This window comes from Sinocyclocheilus anshuiensis, unplaced genomic scaffold, assembly GCF_001515605.1.
Source record: "Sinocyclocheilus anshuiensis isolate Anshui unplaced genomic scaffold, SAMN03320099.WGS_v1.1 scaffold179, whole genome shotgun sequence".
NCBI classification, from domain to species: domain Eukaryota; kingdom Metazoa; phylum Chordata; class Actinopteri; order Cypriniformes; family Cyprinidae; genus Sinocyclocheilus; species Sinocyclocheilus anshuiensis.
The window spans coordinates 1,234,106-1,253,312 of record NW_015549577.1 but is presented as its reverse complement, the minus strand read 5'-3'; the positions used below and the strand labels follow the sequence as shown (position 1 = coordinate 1,253,312).

The 19,207-nt window shown below is 37.6% G+C and overlaps 1 protein-coding gene across 1 annotated transcript in view; it reads left to right on the top strand.

The window, feature by feature from the left end:
• The first annotated feature begins 1,317 nt into the window (after window positions 1–1,317).
• Window positions 1,318–19,207, top strand: part of LOC107657495 (striated muscle-specific serine/threonine-protein kinase-like) — a 91,808-nt gene continuing 73,918 nt past the window's right edge. The window contains exon 1 of the mRNA XM_016445599.1: window positions 1,318–1,869. Coding sequence (XP_016301085.1) covers window positions 1,443–1,869 — 427 coding nt within the window. The 5' untranslated portion in view covers window positions 1,318–1,442. The remainder of the gene's footprint in view (window positions 1,870–19,207) is intronic.

Here is a 19,207-nt window from a genome sequence, read left to right as displayed (position 1 = left end):
CTATCATATATATATATATATATATATATATATATATGAAATGAAATAACAAAAATTTAATTCAGCATTATTCTACACTTCTAGATATTATTACCAAACACTGCCTTAGAAGTAGTTGACCACTACACTTTATAAATATTTTGTCTCCATTACAACCATAAAATAGCTTGCATGTATACATGGTGTCCAGCAGATGGCAGTCTATGTTGTACAGCAGCTGTTGTTTTTAGGGGCTTTTGTTTGGTTCTCGTGGTCTTTGGAATTTGCAAGATATCATTGCATTCATTATATTCAGTTCTTTAATCCTGATAACTATTTCCATTGCTGATGAGATAATCAAATATCAATAGGTTTTGTTCTGAGGGTTGTTTGAGTAATTATATGGATCCTTAAGGCTTGAGTGCTGAATCATGTTATTTTCTGAGGGAATTAAAAAAATAATACCACTGCCAAGTCTGAAATTGATGCAAGTGACGGAATCGATTCTTACTCAGCAGCTATCTTTGACACATGAATCAGAGCTTTATTCCGAACCCCTCCCTCATTAGGCCCCCATGTCACACTTTCTGGAGCTTGTGATTGGCTTTGAGTGCCAGGGGAGAGGATGAGGGGCTGGGCCAAAGCATCCGGGCTGCCCAAAAAATTTGACCTATCAGGGTACAGCTGTTCCTTGATGACTTAGAGGGACTTGTCTGTCACCTCCCCGGGGGGACATGCGAGTGGAGTGAGTGAGACAGCTTAACTTGGAGGGCAAGGGGACGAAAGTCTGGGCACCGCAGGCACAGAGTTGGAAACCAGTTGGAAATCCTGCAATTGAGTAATCGCCTAAAGGATCCAGCGGTCATTTTTTCCCCCTTAGATCGCGAAGAACTGGGGGACCTGAATCTGAGGGTGAAAAGCTGAGGCCAAATCTTCCAAAAGGCAGCAGGGGTAGCTGCTAATGCAATATGATCCTCTGGGACTCGCTCTAAAAATACCATCCAGCCAGGAGTACATGCGCAAGCTACATTCGCCTAATTGGAGAAAGATTAAACATTTTGTTTTCAGCTTCTCTAATTGGACATCTCAAGGATGTGAGAAACATATTCCAAAACATTTATGATGCAGAAAACTTTTTTTTTGGACATTTCTATGTACCTGAAGGCCTTTCAGAAGGTCTTCTGTTAATGCAGGTAGAGATTTCCACTCTTTTAAGAAATCATTTGATAAGTAAGTATTGCATTTAACTGATGTTGATAACTTAAACCTGGAGTGGAGTCTTACATTTGATAATATCGGCTTGAATGTTTGGAATATGTTTACCATATCAAAACTCCAAATTATGAAAAGCTATTTTATTTTTGGACAATTTATTGTGCATTAGATATACTTATTAATGTAATTTTAAGCTTCAATCAGTTTAGTAACGTGTAGCAGTCCATAAAGAAGCTCTCCACTGGATCATGAGGAAAGCTGAGGTCCAGATGACCCTGAAGAAGGGTGCTAATGAAGAAGCAGGAGGAATGGCACCTCCCAGCCCCAGGATACCATCGAAACGGGCAAAAGTTAGTTCTGATCAGGTCGTACCAGACCCTGCTGCTTCTGTCTACCCTACCCCAACTCCCCCAGTGTTCATCCGGAAGATGAGGAACGCTGCGGTAGGTACTGGCTGTGATATCCGTCTGAAAGTGGCCGTGGCTGGAGACCCACAACCTACCCTCTACTGGTACCACAATGATGACCTGCTCAACATGGATAACCAGGAATATGGAGGCCTGTGGATCAGGGACTGCAAACCCAGTGATGCTGGCCTCTATACCTGCATCGCCACCAACAATCTTGGAGAGGCCAGAAGCAGTGCTGTCCTAGCTGTTTTGGATTTGGGTGAAGGTAACTACGAATGTAGTTTTAAATGTAAATGTAACACTGTTTCATTTTGAGAAATCAATGGCTTTTTCATACTACCTGCATCCTTGTAGAAATGACTGGAACATAAGATCCCCAACATAAGAACATTGTGCCCTATTATCAAGCTTATGTGGGTAATTATCGAGTTTAGGCTTCAGAGAAAAAGGTGGAAGGCAGAAGTTCTTGCGCACCAAAACATGATATGTGATAATTTGCTAAAGGAGTAACACATCCCTCTGATGTGTCTCACAAAATGGTGGCTAATCCAGTTAGAGAAAATTAAGTGACGTAGCCGTCCCTCCTTCTTCAGTCACTTCGTTTGGTTGGGGTTACATTGTGGCATTTACCTCAAGGACCTGCTTGGTGGCCGAGGGTGGAATGATGGGGGCAGCTGATGGGCTGAGACAAACTGCTCACCCGTCCCAAAGTAGAGCTGCGAAATTAACCCCCCCCCAAGTCATGGTGCTTCATCTTCTCCTCTGACGGTTTTGAATAAGCACTTTGCCTTCTTACCGAACTGAGAATAAAGAGGTTTCATATGCTCTTTGCAATTACCTTTGGGCAGAAATGTAGTGGAGATTGTTTGCTTTTACAGTCTAAAATGTCTCTCAGTAGTAATGTATAAAAACCCTCTGAGAAACACTGTCTTTACAAGGAATGTGTGAACAACAGGGCTGGGCAATATGGCTAAAAAAAGTTATTGCTATATTTTTCAACCTTGCTACAGTATTTACTATTTTGATGTCTGTGTTTTTGATTTAAAATGGAAAGCTTGATTCATATCCAAGTGATTTTTGGATATAAATAAAACTCACACCAGAGACAATTTTTTAAATTAGAGACAATATTACAACATTGGCCGAGAGTATTGTTGATGTAAGACTGATGTTGTAAATGTAATATTGTCTCCAATTTAAACTTAAATAAATTGGTGATTTTTGTTTATTTACAATAATCAGTCAAGGAGGGATTGTGAAGAAAACCTGCAAAAGGTACAACAATTAGAATATTTGTAATTATGCTTATTTTGATCTAACCAACAAAATCATCACAAATATATCTTGAATTTTCAGTAAATCACTTAACCCTAGAAAATCATAGTGAATTGTATCTTCATACTTTAGTTGTAATTTTGTCAGAAAGGAATGTGTGATAAATTATTTGAGCTTTTCAGAAGTAATTCATTGGTTTTGGATCAGTGCTGTGATGAGAGGTGATGGTGTCCAGCTTCAGATGTGTTTAGATGGATCGGCCTTGTCTCCTTGTTGTCCTTCACAGAGCTGAACTGGCCACGTCAGAGCACATCATTCTGACAGTGTTATGATTTCACTGATGCCACTAACATTCATCGCCAAACTGTCTGCAATACAGGCACCTTTTATGACTTGTTTTCATATTTGCACTCCATCAACAGAAATAGTGTATGTGTTTTATGTAGCCACATCAAACTTTCACCTCTACTGTACTTGCAGCATTCTCTTGAATCTCGGTGTATGGTTTTTATTGCACTCCATGTTAATGATTGACATTTAATGATCTTTTGGGCTTCAGTTTTTTAAGGGTTTGTTACATCTCCCTGGACTCTAGTTTAGTTTTTGTAGTGCCAGAACTTTATAGGGTCTCTGGACCCCTGGAGGTCCCTGAGTGTACTCCAGGGGGATCTGTGGAGAAGATATTTTGTATAAGACATACAAAACGTACATTTTTGCTACTTTTCTTTGTAGTTGTTTTTTGTTCGTTTTTTTTAATGGCTTGGGTGAGAATCTGAGCATGTAAAGGTTGAAAACGGTTCAGGAAAGTGGTTGTTCTCAGTAGGTCTGTTCTTATCTGATGGAGACACAAACTAATAAAAGATAACCATATTATTGTGGATAGTTATGGTAGCAAAATAAATAACTGTGTTTTAGTGCATTTATAATATAATATTTTTTCCTAATAACAAGCCTATGTCATGCTAATTTATTTGGTTGACTGTAGGCTGTTCATAGTAATATTAACTAAATATTATTTATTTTTCAATTTGATTTTTAGTGCAGTTTTCCTAACATTTTTGTATGCCAAACAATTTCTATGTCCAGTTAATAAATCTGGGTCCTGAATTGTATCTAGAGTACGACATCTGTAGTCATGATGCATGTGTCAATCCTCTGGACAAGTTGTGGAGTTTACACCTGTCTTGTCACTCAGCTAAATGCCATATGTCTTTCTCTTTTGCTTTTCCTTCACAATGTCTTTTTTTCTGCCTTCTACCCACTGTTATCCTCCCTTTCCTTTCCTTTCCTTTCCTTTCCTTTCAAACTTTCTGGAGTCTGTATTGTTTTGTTTTACTATTTTGTCATTCTGACCATTCCCATTCTATGTATCTGTGTCTTTCTGTTTTTATTTCTGCCTTTCTTACACTTTTCCACTTCCTTGTCTTTCAATGTCTCTCCTGTCTTCTTGGCCTGAAGGACCATCTATACCCCTCTGGTTATTTCTGACAGTGGAATGTGCCAGGCTTCAGATTTTTGTGATGTTAATAGGCCACACACTCTCCGGTTACACAGGAAGACATCACAGCTATATATAGGCCTTCAGCACAGGAGTTTTGCCTAGACCTTATTCAATTAGAGTCAGTTTGAATGAGGGGGAGAGTAATGTTTTTGCCTGGTTTACAATTGTAAAATACTGTCATTAAATGAATGGTAAAAATAGCCGGCTTTGAAGGTGCTCTCTGAGAATCATTACTGATTTAGATTATGAGGCAAGAGACTAGGCTGACTTTGGATGGTGACCATCATGTTTATACATAGTAAACAAGTATTTCGCAGTGGGTTGCACTAATAAGAACTAAGATTTATGATATATTTATTAATTGTTTGTACTTCAACCATCATTAAACCTAGGGTAACTTTAATACTGTGCACCCATTAATATAAACTCTGAATTACATTTCAGTTAGAGCTGTAGTTCTATGCCTTGGATCTTGGTAACCGGTACATTAGTAGTGTAGTTTTTCCCTTTACCTGCACAGGTTACTTATTGCAGAGGCTGTTTCTAATGTCACTGAAAAAGGAAGTTAACAGTTAACAATACTGCCATTTTTGGCGAATCAGTCGTGGCAGGGAATCAAATTTAATCACAGGTTGAAGGTTTAATGACTGATTTGTTAAGCCCTGTTCAAAATTAAGTGGTACAACAAGGCTTGAATTAAAATAAAACCCTAGATAAACAAACCCTTTTGCGGTTTAAGTTGTAATTGGTGCAACCCACCCTTAGCCTTTAAATCGGTAAACATGCAACAGCAATGTATATTTCTGGTCTGCTTCAGCTGACACTCAAACTGCAAGAGCTTATATTCATCCTCTGAATAGTTATGTCGCAAAGTGCTTGCTGTCTCTATCTCTTCAGGGAACATTTCACCTATAATTGCTCAGTGCATTACGGAGTGGTTTTTCAAATATGGATGTTTCAAACTGCTGGGGTGGAAGAACCAGTATGGAAATGATGTACAGAGAGAAAAGTACATCTGAATGTAGAGTGAAACATCAAAATCTACAGCTTTATCATCTTGTTGAAAAAAGTTTCTAACAGCCTTTATTTTCTTTTTACTTGGAGTCTTTACTGTTTGTTTTTATTTGAAAAGTAGCTTTCTTTCAAGCGCTTCTCAAAGTCATTAGCTTAAAAATTATAGTTGAAATTCTTATAATGACTGTATATGAGATGGATTGCTCTATTTGCTGTTAAAATGGTGGTATTGCTCTTAAAATTGTTTGCATTTGGGGGGAACGGTTGAGCAGTAAGATGTGGGTTTTGGCTTCAGCCCACACACTTAGCAATAATTGCTCTGAAAGCAGATAACTTTCCATTGGCCCCAGAGGTCAAAATGTCCACACAAACGCTCAGTGGAGTGTGTAATGAAAGGTCTCAAACATCATTTATATTTGAAACCAAATAGAAATTATAATCCCTGATAAATTGCTTGGATTTCAAATGATTTCTCTTGTTTGGCTAATAGACCCTCACAGAGTGACAAAGTTATTAATTTGTCATCAGCGAGTATGACTCATGGAAAATTACTAGGGCGGTTGAATATGGTTTTGTTCTTTTGTGGTAGGTGAAATGCAATTTCACCATTTGCAAAGCGGATGATGGAGGGGAAGTAATAACAGTCCACGCTAGTTGATTTTATATAAAAGTGCATCTACGCACAATCACACTCAAAATCATATATGCACACACACACACACACACACATGCTGAGGTACATTTTGTCACTCACAGCACAGCTGTGCCTCCCTCAGTCATTCATTTTCTGCCTATATCACCAACTTTTCTTTATCCAGCTGAGAGGTTGTGTTGTTGCATTGCTCGTAGGTGGATATGAATCAATACTGGATGCAAAAAGACTTGTTCAGTGCATTAGAATAAACTGAGTTAATATGCATTAATTCAGTTTTGTGTAGTGATTCTGATGAGTTGAAGCATCGTTCTGGCTGCACTGAAACGCTATTGCTTTTCCAATCTGCTATTGGCGACATTCTGCTTTGCTAGAAAGCCCATTTCCTCTGCACTTTGAGACAGTTATCCTTTCTTTTTGAACTGCATTTGCATCAACACTTAACGATGATCCACTGATTTTAATTTTCTTAAAAGCATCTTGTTTACTTTGTGCTTAGGTTCTCATTGTCCTTTAGTGAGTGGGTGGTTTTAACCAACCACTAGTGTTGCACTTTTAATGTGCGTCACAGCTGATGCTTTCGGTTGCTCTAATCTCCACTTAAAGTTGTATACAAACACTTAAAGGAATGGTTCATCCATTTAAATTGTCGTTATTTAATCTTTTTACTGTTTTTAAACTCTTTTGAACACTATGAACTAATGCTGTATAAAAAAAAATCTCATTTGTTTGTTCCATTGAGAAAAAAATAATAGTAAACAGATGTGCAATGGCATGAGGTTGAATAGTGACACAAATTTCACTTTTGAGTGGACTATCTGTAATTTATATTATTATAATGTTTACTAAATGGTAATTTTCTACACTTGTTTGAACAACAACTCTATAAAATTTAGATTCATTTATAAAATATAATTTTCAACTTGGTCGAACTTTATATTATATTATAATATATTAATGTTGATAAATATTTTTGATCAATAGCTTTGGAAGATGTTTATATTATATTATATTATATTACATTTATTATATTATACAATTTTGTCATTCTGTGTACTTGTTCCAACATAGCTTTATAAAATACGGCATAATTTAGTGAAGTGGATATACGATTGTTTTGTTTTGGCATTTATGTAAGTGGCTGGAGTTCCATTGACCTTTCTTGCACCGAAACCTCAAAATGTTGCTACTGAGCTTTTGTCCTTGATCTAATTAAAGCCATAATGATGGTCTGTGTAATCTCATTCCATCCTGGCTTACAGCAGAGAGGTGGCATGACCTCAGAGCTTTGTTAATGATGTGATAAATCAAAACATGCTCATGCAGTTATGTGTATTGATTGTGAAATAAATGTTAATACTTCCAGCATGGCACAAATGCCTTACCTAATCTTTTGGTACAGCTTCGAGGCAGTAGTTTTGGTAGGGTGTTGAGCATATAAAATGGCTCCAGAATAAAAACATCTGACTCACCAGTGTTTTAAAGAGCATGAAAGGGCTTCAGGGTGCCATACAGAGAAATAAACACCACACATTCGCTTGAGACCTCTTCATCTTGCTTGCATTTTAAGACCTGTGGTATTTCAGTCTATACCTTTTCACACTGGCATCATTTCTAAGGTTTATGATGTAAGAAAGACTTGAGGATCTTGAAGGGTGACCACACTTTTGATTTGGTTTGGATTGAGTCATTTTTGTTGTAAGTCAACTGTATTGTATTGAGTCAACTTTGCTGTAAGTAATATTTTTTGGAATAGTATGGAGAAATGTATGAGGTAGGCCTACATGATAGATGTAACTGAAATGGAAATATCACACCTGTCTCTGTGACCGCACTTGGCTCTGTAAATGGCAAAAAAAAAAAGAAAAAAGTGTGGGATATTGTTTAGCCAGTGCTGAGAAGCTTTGAGGTGTTCTCTGCATTTTAATTGTTTAATTGTGCTGGTAAGATTTTTGCAGTATAATTTTTGTAGACGTCTATTGCAAACTTCGCAAATACATTCTAAGTCTTTGTGATAAAACAATACCCCAGACGAACTGAGAAGATTGCAGACCAACATATGCATCCTTAGTCACACATGTCACTGCTATACGAGGCTTCACCTGTTATTCAGAGATCTCTATATAGGAGCATGAAATTCCTGTGTAGGTCCAGGATGTTTTCTATAGATTAAAGTGCAGCCATCAAGCCTCTTTTGCAATATGAGCTGTATAGGTTATGTAGGAGAGGCTGTTTGATTGCCTGACTGACACACCCATTTTTTCTGTGATTGCCTGTGGCCTAATGATGCTGCTATTCAAAAACTCACAATTTTTACCAGTAGTTTGGGTTTTACTTTAGTGTTCCACTTTAGATTTATAGATATTAAAGGGTTAGTTCACCCAAAAATGAAAATTAGGCTGCGTTTTATTTACCCTCGAAGCATCCTAGGTGTATATGACGTTCTTCTTTCAGACGAATCCTGTCGGGGTTATATTAAAAATTGTCCTGGCTATTCCAAGCTCCATCATTGCAGTCAGCGGGTGTTGCAGTTGAACAGTCCACAAGTCGTCAAATAAAGCTCGCGCATTCATAATAAAACGTGCCGCAGATGGCTCCGGGGGATGAATAAAGGCCCCCTGTAGCGAATCCATGTGTTTTTGTAAGAAAAATATCCATATTTCAAATGTAATAAACACTTTTCTTTCACTTCCGCTGACTGTCATACACTGAAGCCGTTCCGGCGGATGACGCAGTATGTCGGTGTTGTGTGATTAGTGACGAATGCGGGGAGAGAACAAAACAAAACGCCGGTAATGAATTAGAAGTAAAAACCGAGGATTTGCAAAGAAAAATGTCTGAGGATTTCGATATAAACCAAGAGGAGACTGGTTTTCATTTGCTAAAGTAAGGACACTTTGCTTCCTTTGCTCCTATAAACAAACTCGTGAGACTAGCATACCTCAGAGGCGCGCGCACTGCGCATACATGCTGCGTCATCCGCCGGAACTGCTTCAGTGTATGACAGTCAGCGGAAGTGAGAGAAAAGTGTTTATTACGTTTGAAATATGGATACTTTAAAAGACACATGGATTCGCTACAGGGGGCCTTTATTCATCCCCCGGAGCTGTCTGCGGCACATTTTATTATGAATGCGCGAGCTTTATTTGACGACTTGTGGACTGTTTAACTGCAACACCCGCAATGATGGAGCTTGGAATAGCTAGGGAATAGCTTTTTGGGTGAACTAACCCTTTAACTAAAGCATTAAACAACGAGACCATGCGTTATGTGATCTCCCCCCTCCCCCCCTTATTCCTACTTAAAAATGCAGAGCTTCAGTGCTTTTAATTTTAAGTGGCAACAACAGCAAAACGTATATATCCACCTTATTTTTAATGTAAGAGAGTACGTGGCCATTTGTAACTTGAATGTGTGAGGTTTCTGGTGCCATTTGCTTAGTTATTTTAGCTGAACAAAACAGTCAGTTATGCTGCTTGATAGTGCAAACTGATATTTATCATGTTAATTTAATTCACAATCATAAACACTGATTTGTAGCACAAATATTTTTACTGTTTACAGCACTTTATTCTATCTATAGCGGCTAATGAATCGGAAGTCTCACAAATTCAGTGAAAATAGTTTAATTCTGTGTTGCAAAATAAGGTGGATAAGACATCAAGAAATGTTGGCCTAACTGTTGGCGTCTTATGATTTTCAAACAACATAGCAACTTAATGCATTAGTATAGAATGTGCGATCACAGGAGTGCATTTATCTGCCATTTAACTTCAAACATGGCTTGTCCTATTAGAATTCAGAGTCTGAACTTTTTGTTCTCTGAAGAGCATTTTAGACTGGAAATATTGTTGGTTTTCCATTCCATTTGTTTTCCCACTAGTCAGATTCCACCCATGGCACTCACTCTGTTTCCAATTAAAAGCTGCTAATTAGCATAGCTTTAAAATGAAATGGATTCACACAGAGTGCGTTCCCATGATGCTACACTCATGAGGCTGGGGCAAACGCAACATTTGCCCCAGACCCCCTGATTAACTGAGGAGCCATTAAGCTTAAGCTAATTGAATAAACAGTCTCTGTTTATTCAATTGGAGTAGTTTTGTATGGATATTCAAATCTCTTTTACACACAGATTGTGGTACATATGTAATATTATAAAACAGATTGTTCCAACTTTTAATTCTGGTTGGATGACCTGCATTCAAAGCTAAGTGTTGTGTTTTTGTGATTTTTTTCACGATTGTTGCCACAGAAAGAAATGGCTCAAAGAGGATCTATTTATGGCTTTATTGTTTTTGACAGAAAAATGATTAATCAATACATGTGCTCTTGCAAAATGTTTAGAAAAGAAGAGGGTCTGGTCATGCTGGCTCTAATGAAATGACATGCCGTAATTCACTATCATTCAAAATTTTTTTTTACATTTTTTTTACTACTATTAATACTCAACAAGGTTGTATTAAATTGTTCAAAAGTGAGAGTAAATGTATAATGTTACAAAAGGATTCTATTTCAAATAAAAGCTTTTTTAATTTTTATTAATCAAAGCATTCTTAAAAAATGTGTCACAGTTTCCACAAAAATTGGCTGGAGTAATGGCTGCTGAAATTTCAGCTTTGCCATCACAGGAAAAATAATGTTTTAAAATATACTAAAATAGACAACAGTTATTGTAATAATTGTAGTAATATTTCACAATTTCACTGTATTTTTAATCAAATAACTGCAGCCTAGGAGGCATAATGAAAAATAATTGATTATTAAAAATACATTTAATGATCTATTGAACATCTTTTATAATTTTGCTATGGTATGTTACTGTTTTATTAAAGCAACAAGTCACTGGTTGTTTTAATTCCACTTTTTTTTAAAGGCAGATCTGTGGAATCTCATCTGAAACGCTACAGTCTTATTTACTGCATCTCTTTGTGCTGTGACTGTAAACTACATGTTGATTGAGTAGATAGTGAGACAGGGTCCATCTACCTCATCTTTTATTCATAACAACTTTAGCCTGCAGCACAGACTGATGAAGCTTGAGGATGTGCACTGTTTAAGGCATGTACGAATGTTGGAGACATGCTGTGATACAAACTTATCGGACAGGTATCAGTCTGCTTCAGATGATGCTTCAATTTGTCATCACTGCGGTAGCTTCAATCATACAGACTGGCTGCCATTATCTCAGTTTGATCGTGCCTGTGGTGTAATGGCCACAGAAAGACAGGGACTTCCCCTATCGAGCTGCAGTTGTTACTGTCCGTCAGCGTGTGAATAAACACCCATGCTGTGTGTGCTTGTGTATGCATGTGTGTAGATGTGGGCTCGTATGAGTGAGACTGAGGTGGAGTCTCACGTGTAGACTGCCAGTGAAGTCATGTGTTTGAGATAATTCCTAATTTAAGCCAGTAATGATCAAAGACTGCAAACACCCACCTCACCGCTATAGTCATAATAACCCTGCCAGTCTAAGCCCGACCCCACCAAATCACAGAGATGCCGATTCGCACGGGACTAATATTACCACAGGACCTCGGTGTTCGACGAAATACAGTAGGTCATTTGTGGGGGAATTTTTACTTTACAAATTACAGACATGGCCGATTCGCACGGGATTAAGATCACAGACAACCTCCGCAATTATTACAAATGACTGGAGGTCACCAGGTAATACTAATCCCGTGCGAAGAGGGCTTAAGATAGACCTCACATACCGCTGTGCTTCAGAGGTGACTCAATACTTGAGGGATCAGACACTTCTGTTCTTGGCGTAAGGGAGGCTAGGGACAATTCTTTAATATATTCTTTCATTTATATATATATATTTTTTTTTTTTCCTTTATAACTCACAGACTACTGTGGGTCTGTCTTTCATCTTTTGGTTTAAGAAACCTATATATGGATAACAGTAAAAGTGCAATAAAAATATTTGCCTTCAGGAAGGCTATATCATAATATTGATTTTAGCAGATGACATTAATTTTTTTATTAACTCACTGTTTCTCATATAAGAGCAGAAGTATTGCTTTACTTAATGAATACCGTAGATTTTGCTTTTATTTAGTAATAAAGAATTTAGCTGTCAGAAATGATTTTTAAAGCACAAGTCTAAGAGGTGTCTGCATTATTGATTGTTTTCAATGAGGTAAATCCATTTAGCTTAATACAGATATTATTCAGCTGATGATTCAAGAAGATTTGGTTACACTTTATTTCGATAGTCCACTTTAGACATTCTACTAACTATAATTAACTTTGTAACTACATGGCAACTAATTCTCATTAATTTGCAACTACATGTCTACTAACTCTCAGAGTAGACTGTTAGGGTAGGTTTAGGGTTAGTAGAATAAGTTGACAAAGAAAGTGTTAGAAGATATTAAGCAGACAGTCTACCAATACTCTACTAACTGCTAGTTGACATGTAGTTGCAAAGTTACTTACTGTTAATAGAATGTCTAAAGTGGACTATCGAAATAAAGTGTTACCGAAGATTTTAATTAAATTTAGTTGTATAGTGCTTTTCACAATACATATTGTTCTGAAGTAGTAAAGACCAGTCTCATAAATAATGATATTTGCATTTTCCCAGTAACTTTAATCTAAATACAGCTTTATTTGTTACAATTTTATTTCTGTTATTACATTTTTTTTTTTTTTTTACTTGCGGTTAAAATTTGCAATTTGCTTTATATTTAGCTTTTTGTTCCCTCACAATTGTGTCTTGTTTTCATAGAATATATTTAACATTTAATTTTCTTATTCCAGTTGTTTTTTCTTGTGTAAAGCATAATAACAGCATAATTTAGTGAGGTTTATGCTTAAAATATGCCAGTGGGGTAGGAAAAAAAAACTTAATGATATATATTCTCTGACATCTTTGAATATTTTGTTTTTGGTTCTAAAGAAAATTTATCTTGCTTTTAAGGTTTATTTATAAAGAATATCTCTTTGGATTTGAGACTTTAGTCTTTGCTACTTTACAGAGCTTCTTTATGCACCAAGAGCTTGTAACACTCCAAAGCGAAAGGGGAAAATTGAAATCGCATCATATGACCCCTTTAACATAATTTTTTGTTGTTGAAATTTGTTACAAAATGATACAACCAGACTTCTGATAAGCATTTCCTAAATCCGTATAATCATTTTAACATATAACTTAACAACTGACCCAACAATTGCCCCAGTCTCTCTTATATGATATTTTCACATATAGTTTTCAATATCGCTATGAACAATGTCCGTCGGTTGTTTGGTGGCATCTGACCAGTGATCTCTGTGTTTCTGATGTAATTGTGTAGCTTTTGCCACCAGATAAACACCATTGAGAAATGCTGTTTTCTTTCTGTTTGTTAAAGCACTCTGTAAAGCTAAAAGGACTCCTAAGGGAGCAAAAGGCTATTATCAGCAGCCACAGACACTTCCCATAATGCTCTTAAGAGCCTGACTCTGAGCTCGGTGTGTTGAGTGCATCTGCAGTGTGACTGCATTGTTGTTCAATGGCTTTTTGTTGCTGGCTTAGTGTGTCATATTCTGCAGGGTGTTTTGTATTTACCTCATTCCAAATCGGCTTGCGCTTGTAAAATCTTTACTTTTAGTAGAAAAGGTTACAAAACTTCCATGACAAATGGCACATCAAGTTTTTGTTGTTTTACTTGTAGTTCAACAAAACCCCATCATTCCAGGTAAATTCAGTGGCAGATAAAGTGTGTAAAAAGACAGTTGCTAGTTTTGGCACAGGTGTTAGACAGGTGATTTAGTTTGTAGGCTTTTTCAACCTGACCTTCCTAATGCTGATTGGATTTCTGGACGATTTTTAAACACAATCACATAGACGCACACAGAACTGATTTCACTTAAATACTCCTACCTTTCTCCAATCTCATGTTGACCTACTTGCGGTTAATAACGGGACAAATTTAATCTTATTGTGTTTGTGGAGAAAATCTAAACACCCCTCAGAATGTGCGAGAGTCAGTTGCCAGGTGTTATATGGAAGTACAGTATTAGCCAGCTAGTCAGTCGGCTAGTTTGATGTTATGATGAAAATATAAGTAATTGACCAACATTATATTGTATTCCACAATTTTTAAGGATTGATATCTGTGTTTACATTTACATTTAGAAGACACTTTTGTCCTAAGCAACTTTCAAATGAGAAAAAATACAAACAACAATATTAGCAGTGTTACAATTCAAAATTTCAGCACTGATTTTGCCATCATTTAGACTGTATTTTATCAATAAGTGGCAAAAAGGTCAGGCACACTGGAACATTTCTGGTTGGGGCTAATGTGACTTGAGCCAAAACAAATGTTTCCTTTAATGGACAGATAGAGAGTAATGTCTGTGTGCTCGGGCAGACAGAGAGATGAAACGTAGTCTAAAATTTGTCTGTGTAATTTTATTAGCCCTTTTCCATTATGTGACTCTACGTCAGAGACAAGACTGCTCTTATTGGATGATCGATGCCCAGGATAGATCTGCCAGTGCAAAGGAGCTTTAAACGAATAATCCAGGCTCAATAGCCACAGAAAATAAGTCTCTCAGGCTAAAAAATTGAAAAAGTCTTAATTCAAAGTTACAGTAAGGCATTTACACTGAAAGTACATGGAGGCCAAGCAGTAGACATCAAAATTTCTGAAGTAAATATGTTGGCTAGTGTGATAGAATCACTTGCTGATTTTGTTTGTGTAAAAATTACTTCAGTGTCATGCATATGCATTTGTGGATGCCAGAAAGGAACTGTTTATGTGCAGGAACTATATAGATAATGAATAACCTGCAATTTTTCTATATTTGTATTCATATATACTACCATTCAAATATTTGTCTCACTCTTTTTTTGCTCTCTTACTAATTCTGTGTTTATTTGATCAGAAATAAAGTAAAAACAGAAAACAGTGAAATATTGCAATTTAAAGAACTGTTTTTCATTTGAATAGCTTACAATTTTAAAATTAAAGTTTATTTTATTATTATTTTATTTATTTATTATTATTACCAGTGGTGTAAAGCTGAATGAATTGCCAAGTGCATCTGGAGCATCTTTTAAGTATTCTTATTTTTTTATTGCAACAAATACAGCAGTACTTCGAATTCGTTCACAGGTGGCTGGTTTTGCAGAACCTCATTCAGAAGAACAGCATGATTAGAATCTTAGAGGTGCTGGAGAGAAAAGGATGATTTGCACAATACTGCAGCTCCATGCAAAGAAAGAGAATTGGAATTGCGTGGGTAAGAAAACAGGAAAAGATGAGGAATAAGAAACATATGAGCAGCAAAGGAGCGAGTGAAGGGGGCTTAGAGTCAGATAGAAGAGAGAGAAGAGAGGAAGGCAGAAAATGGAGGCTAAGTGTCAGCTGGAGGTGTCAGTCTCACATCATGGCTGCTTGACAAGTGCTTTTACATTGAATATGGGAATTCATGCAGGTTTTTTGTGCAAATTAAAAAAATGTACATAAACATCAAAATGTAGAATATAAATATATCAATAATTGTGATTATATTAATAATGGCAGCCAATAATTTAGTGTATAAAACATGATGACCAGCACAAAGCATGTTTAGTTGGTGTTTCGAGAATGAGGGCATGTCACACAAGCTTTCCATTTTGTCATTTGCCTAATTTGGCTTGCTAGTACTGAGTGATGAATGAACGTGCACTAAAATACCAGAGTGTTTGATTGGACACATGGCCTCTGAAGTCAACAAACTATATGGGGAGTTTTTCTCCCCCCTTTTTGGGGAATTTTTAGTAACACTTTATTTTACGGTTTATTTGTTACAATTTTTTACATGTGTTTACTATAGTAATAACTTACATGCAGCTAAACCAAACCCTAACCATACAGTAAGTACACATAGGTAATTAATATTACTTAAATGAATACTTGTACTGTAACAAGGACACCGTAAAATAAAGTGTAACTCAATTTTCTTCTTCCCTTTTAAAAGCTGGCATGATTGTATGCTTGGTTGCATGTTTGTATGGTATCCATTTTATTTTATGGTTAGTTGCCTAGTTGTTAATGTTTACACACTGTTGATTTCTTTTTGATTTCTTGGCTGGTTTGGATGCCTTTGCTGTTTTCCTCTAGGGGACAAGTACATGTAGGAATATCACATATCAGTCTGTACTTGTGTCCAGGGTCCAAAATTAACCCACTCTAAACACCAAATGTGAGTAAAAATTAGATATGGACAGTAAATAGAACAGTGGTATTTGCCAGTTGGCTGGTAACATTTTTTAGGAACTGCAGCATTTGATGATTTAAGTCAAATTGTGAGAACATCTGTCCTTCGCTGATATAAGTGACATGAGTGATTCATATCAAATCATGTACTGATGAAAACATCTGGCGCAACAGTTGTGTTCCCTTTCATGGGAACGTCGAACTGCATCCTCTAGGGGTCGCTATGGGGAACGCCTACTGACAGCCGTCTAACGTCCCAAGGGCAACTCCCATAGCAATATGGTAGAGTTGGTACTTAGTGCTCGCCATGGTTCTGGCATGCACTCCCCTCAGCATGGTGGCGTGGGTATACCGTTCCCCATAGTGACCCCTAGAGGATGCAGTTCGAAGTTCCCATGAAAGGGAACGTCTCAGGTTACTTATGTAACCATGGTTCCCTGAGTAGGGAATGAGACACTGCGTCCTCTAGGTTTCTTGCCATGCTGCGGACGCAAGCTTCAGACGAAGAAGTGAATGATGTGTGCTCCCGGCGCCTATTTATACTATAGTCGCACCGGTAGTGACGTCATGGCTGTCGCCGGCCAACGAGTTGGTGTTTTTTCAATGTATGCTTCAGACACGGGTCACGACGAGGCATTCCCCATAGCGACCCCTAGAGGACGCAGTGTCTCGTTCCCTACTCAGGGAACCAGGTTACATAAGTAACCTGAGACGTTTTCTAACATTACCACAGTGGACATTTTATCGTTTAGGATGCCTATGCCCATGCATGTGGGGTTCAAAACAGAAATAGAAGGAACAAAATCACAGTCTGTTGGAACAGGTGCAGAAAAAACAGCTACATTCTGTTTACATATTTACATATTATAACATATTATTATTATTATTTGTTTATAAAAAAAAGTGTGAAGTTTAGTTTCATGGCTAGTATTTGTTTCAGTTAACCACCATTGGCAGCCGTGCCAAATAGGTAATTTTCCACGCTGGTTGTGGGTACTTTAGAGCAAATGCCCAAGCTTCATCCAAGATGACTATGGACTCGGGGTGCTTGTTGTAAAGGAAAACCATTCACAATCACCACACCATTTCCTCTGCACTCAGCCCATTAACCTCCCAGCTTCAGTTACTGTAAGGGATGATTAAGCCAGATTTGCTTCGATCATTTTTTTTGCAGTGTCTGCGAGGCACCAGCAGGTTGAGGGAGAACCATCTGCTCTGCTTTGCTGCCATTCTGCAGTGGAAAACAAGATTTTTGTCTACATAGTGCTTTATTACTTTGTCCATTTGAGAGATTTGCCAGTGTAAGCATCAGTACCCTCACGTGATGTTTTCCTCTCCTCTCAAATCTCACAGATTTGTAAAAGCACATCATTTACAAAATGGTAGCATTGCATTACCACACTGATGACATGCAGTTCAGAGTTTGAAAAGTGAGAGGAATCTTTCATGTCAATAGAAAATGTAAATTGTTTTGTTTTTTACTGTGTCAGATAAATGCAGCCTTGTCATAAGAGACTTCTCTCAAAGATATTATTAAATTGATTCAAAATTTTTGAATGGTTGTGTGTAAATATGGTAGTCATTCAGTACCTTGGTATATATCAGAGCAGGGATGTGAAAGTCAAGTCACCTTTATTTTTATAGCGTTTCATCCAATACATTGTCAAAGCAGCTTTACAGTGTTAAATAGAAAAAAAAACGTGTGCTGATAATGCAAAAGGACAACAGTCAGTTAGATCAGTTAAAGTATAGAAAACAGTCAGTTTATCAGTTAAAGTCAGTTCATTGATGATTTAGTGATGTCATCATCCAGCTCAGTTCAGTTCTCTTCAAATATGTCTGTGCAGTGCAGTCAAGTCGACAGTATTGCTAGAAATTGTGTCACCAACAGAAATGGAGAAAAAAACCTTGGGAGAAACCAGGCTCAATCAGGGGGCCAGTTCTCCTCTGGCCAGATGATACCAGCATGGTGTGGTTTAATTCAGGCTGCAACGCAAGTCAGATTGTGCAGAGGACTTGTCTGGTTCTCGTGGTCTTCTGCCGATGACCTTAGAGGTGACGAGGTCTTCGCTGGGGATCTGTCTCTGGGGCTCATCTAGTTGACATGGTCTCTGCTGAGTCTCCGCTGATATTCAGGGCTGTAGAAGTCGTTTCTAGGTGCTGGTCCACCATCTGGACTGGATCCGTGTGACTGCAGTAAACATCTGATCTGGATACGGTCTGGATCTGCGTGACTATGTTGACCTCGGAATAAGAATTAATTAGACCAATATGAGCGTTGATGCCATTCTTCTTATAAGCGAGTACATCGGGTGTTATGGGAAGTGTTCTCGGTTCCGGTTGACCTAATTAATGCAGCCTAAAAATCCTTTAATGGATTTTAATTATAGAAATGTGACTGGACTGGATCCGTGTGACTGCAGTAAACATCTGATCTGGATACGGTCTGGATCTGGGTGACAATGGTGACCTCGGAATAAGAATGAATTAGACTAATATGAGCGTAGATGCCATTCTTCTTATAAGTGAGTACATCGGGTGTTATGGGAAGTGTTCTCGGTTCCGGTTGACCAAATTAATGCAGCCTAACAATCCTTTAATGGATTTGAATTATAGAAATGTGATGTGTATAGAAATGTGTTATGTGTATGCCAGGTTAATCTAGATTTAAACTGACAGTGTGTGTCTGCCTCTCTAACAGCATTAGGTAGATTGTTCCAGAGTTTGGGCACTAAATAGGAAAAGGATCTGCCGCCCGCAGTTTAGTTTGATATTCTAGGTATATCAATTGGCCAGAGTTTTGAGAACGCAGCGGACGTGAAGGACTATAATGTGATAAGAGCTCACTCAAGTATTGAGGATCTAAACCAGGGGTGCCCAAATTTGGTCCTGGAGGGCCGGTGTCCTGCAGAGTTTAGCTCCAACCCCAATTAGACACACCTGAACCAGCTAATCAAGCTCT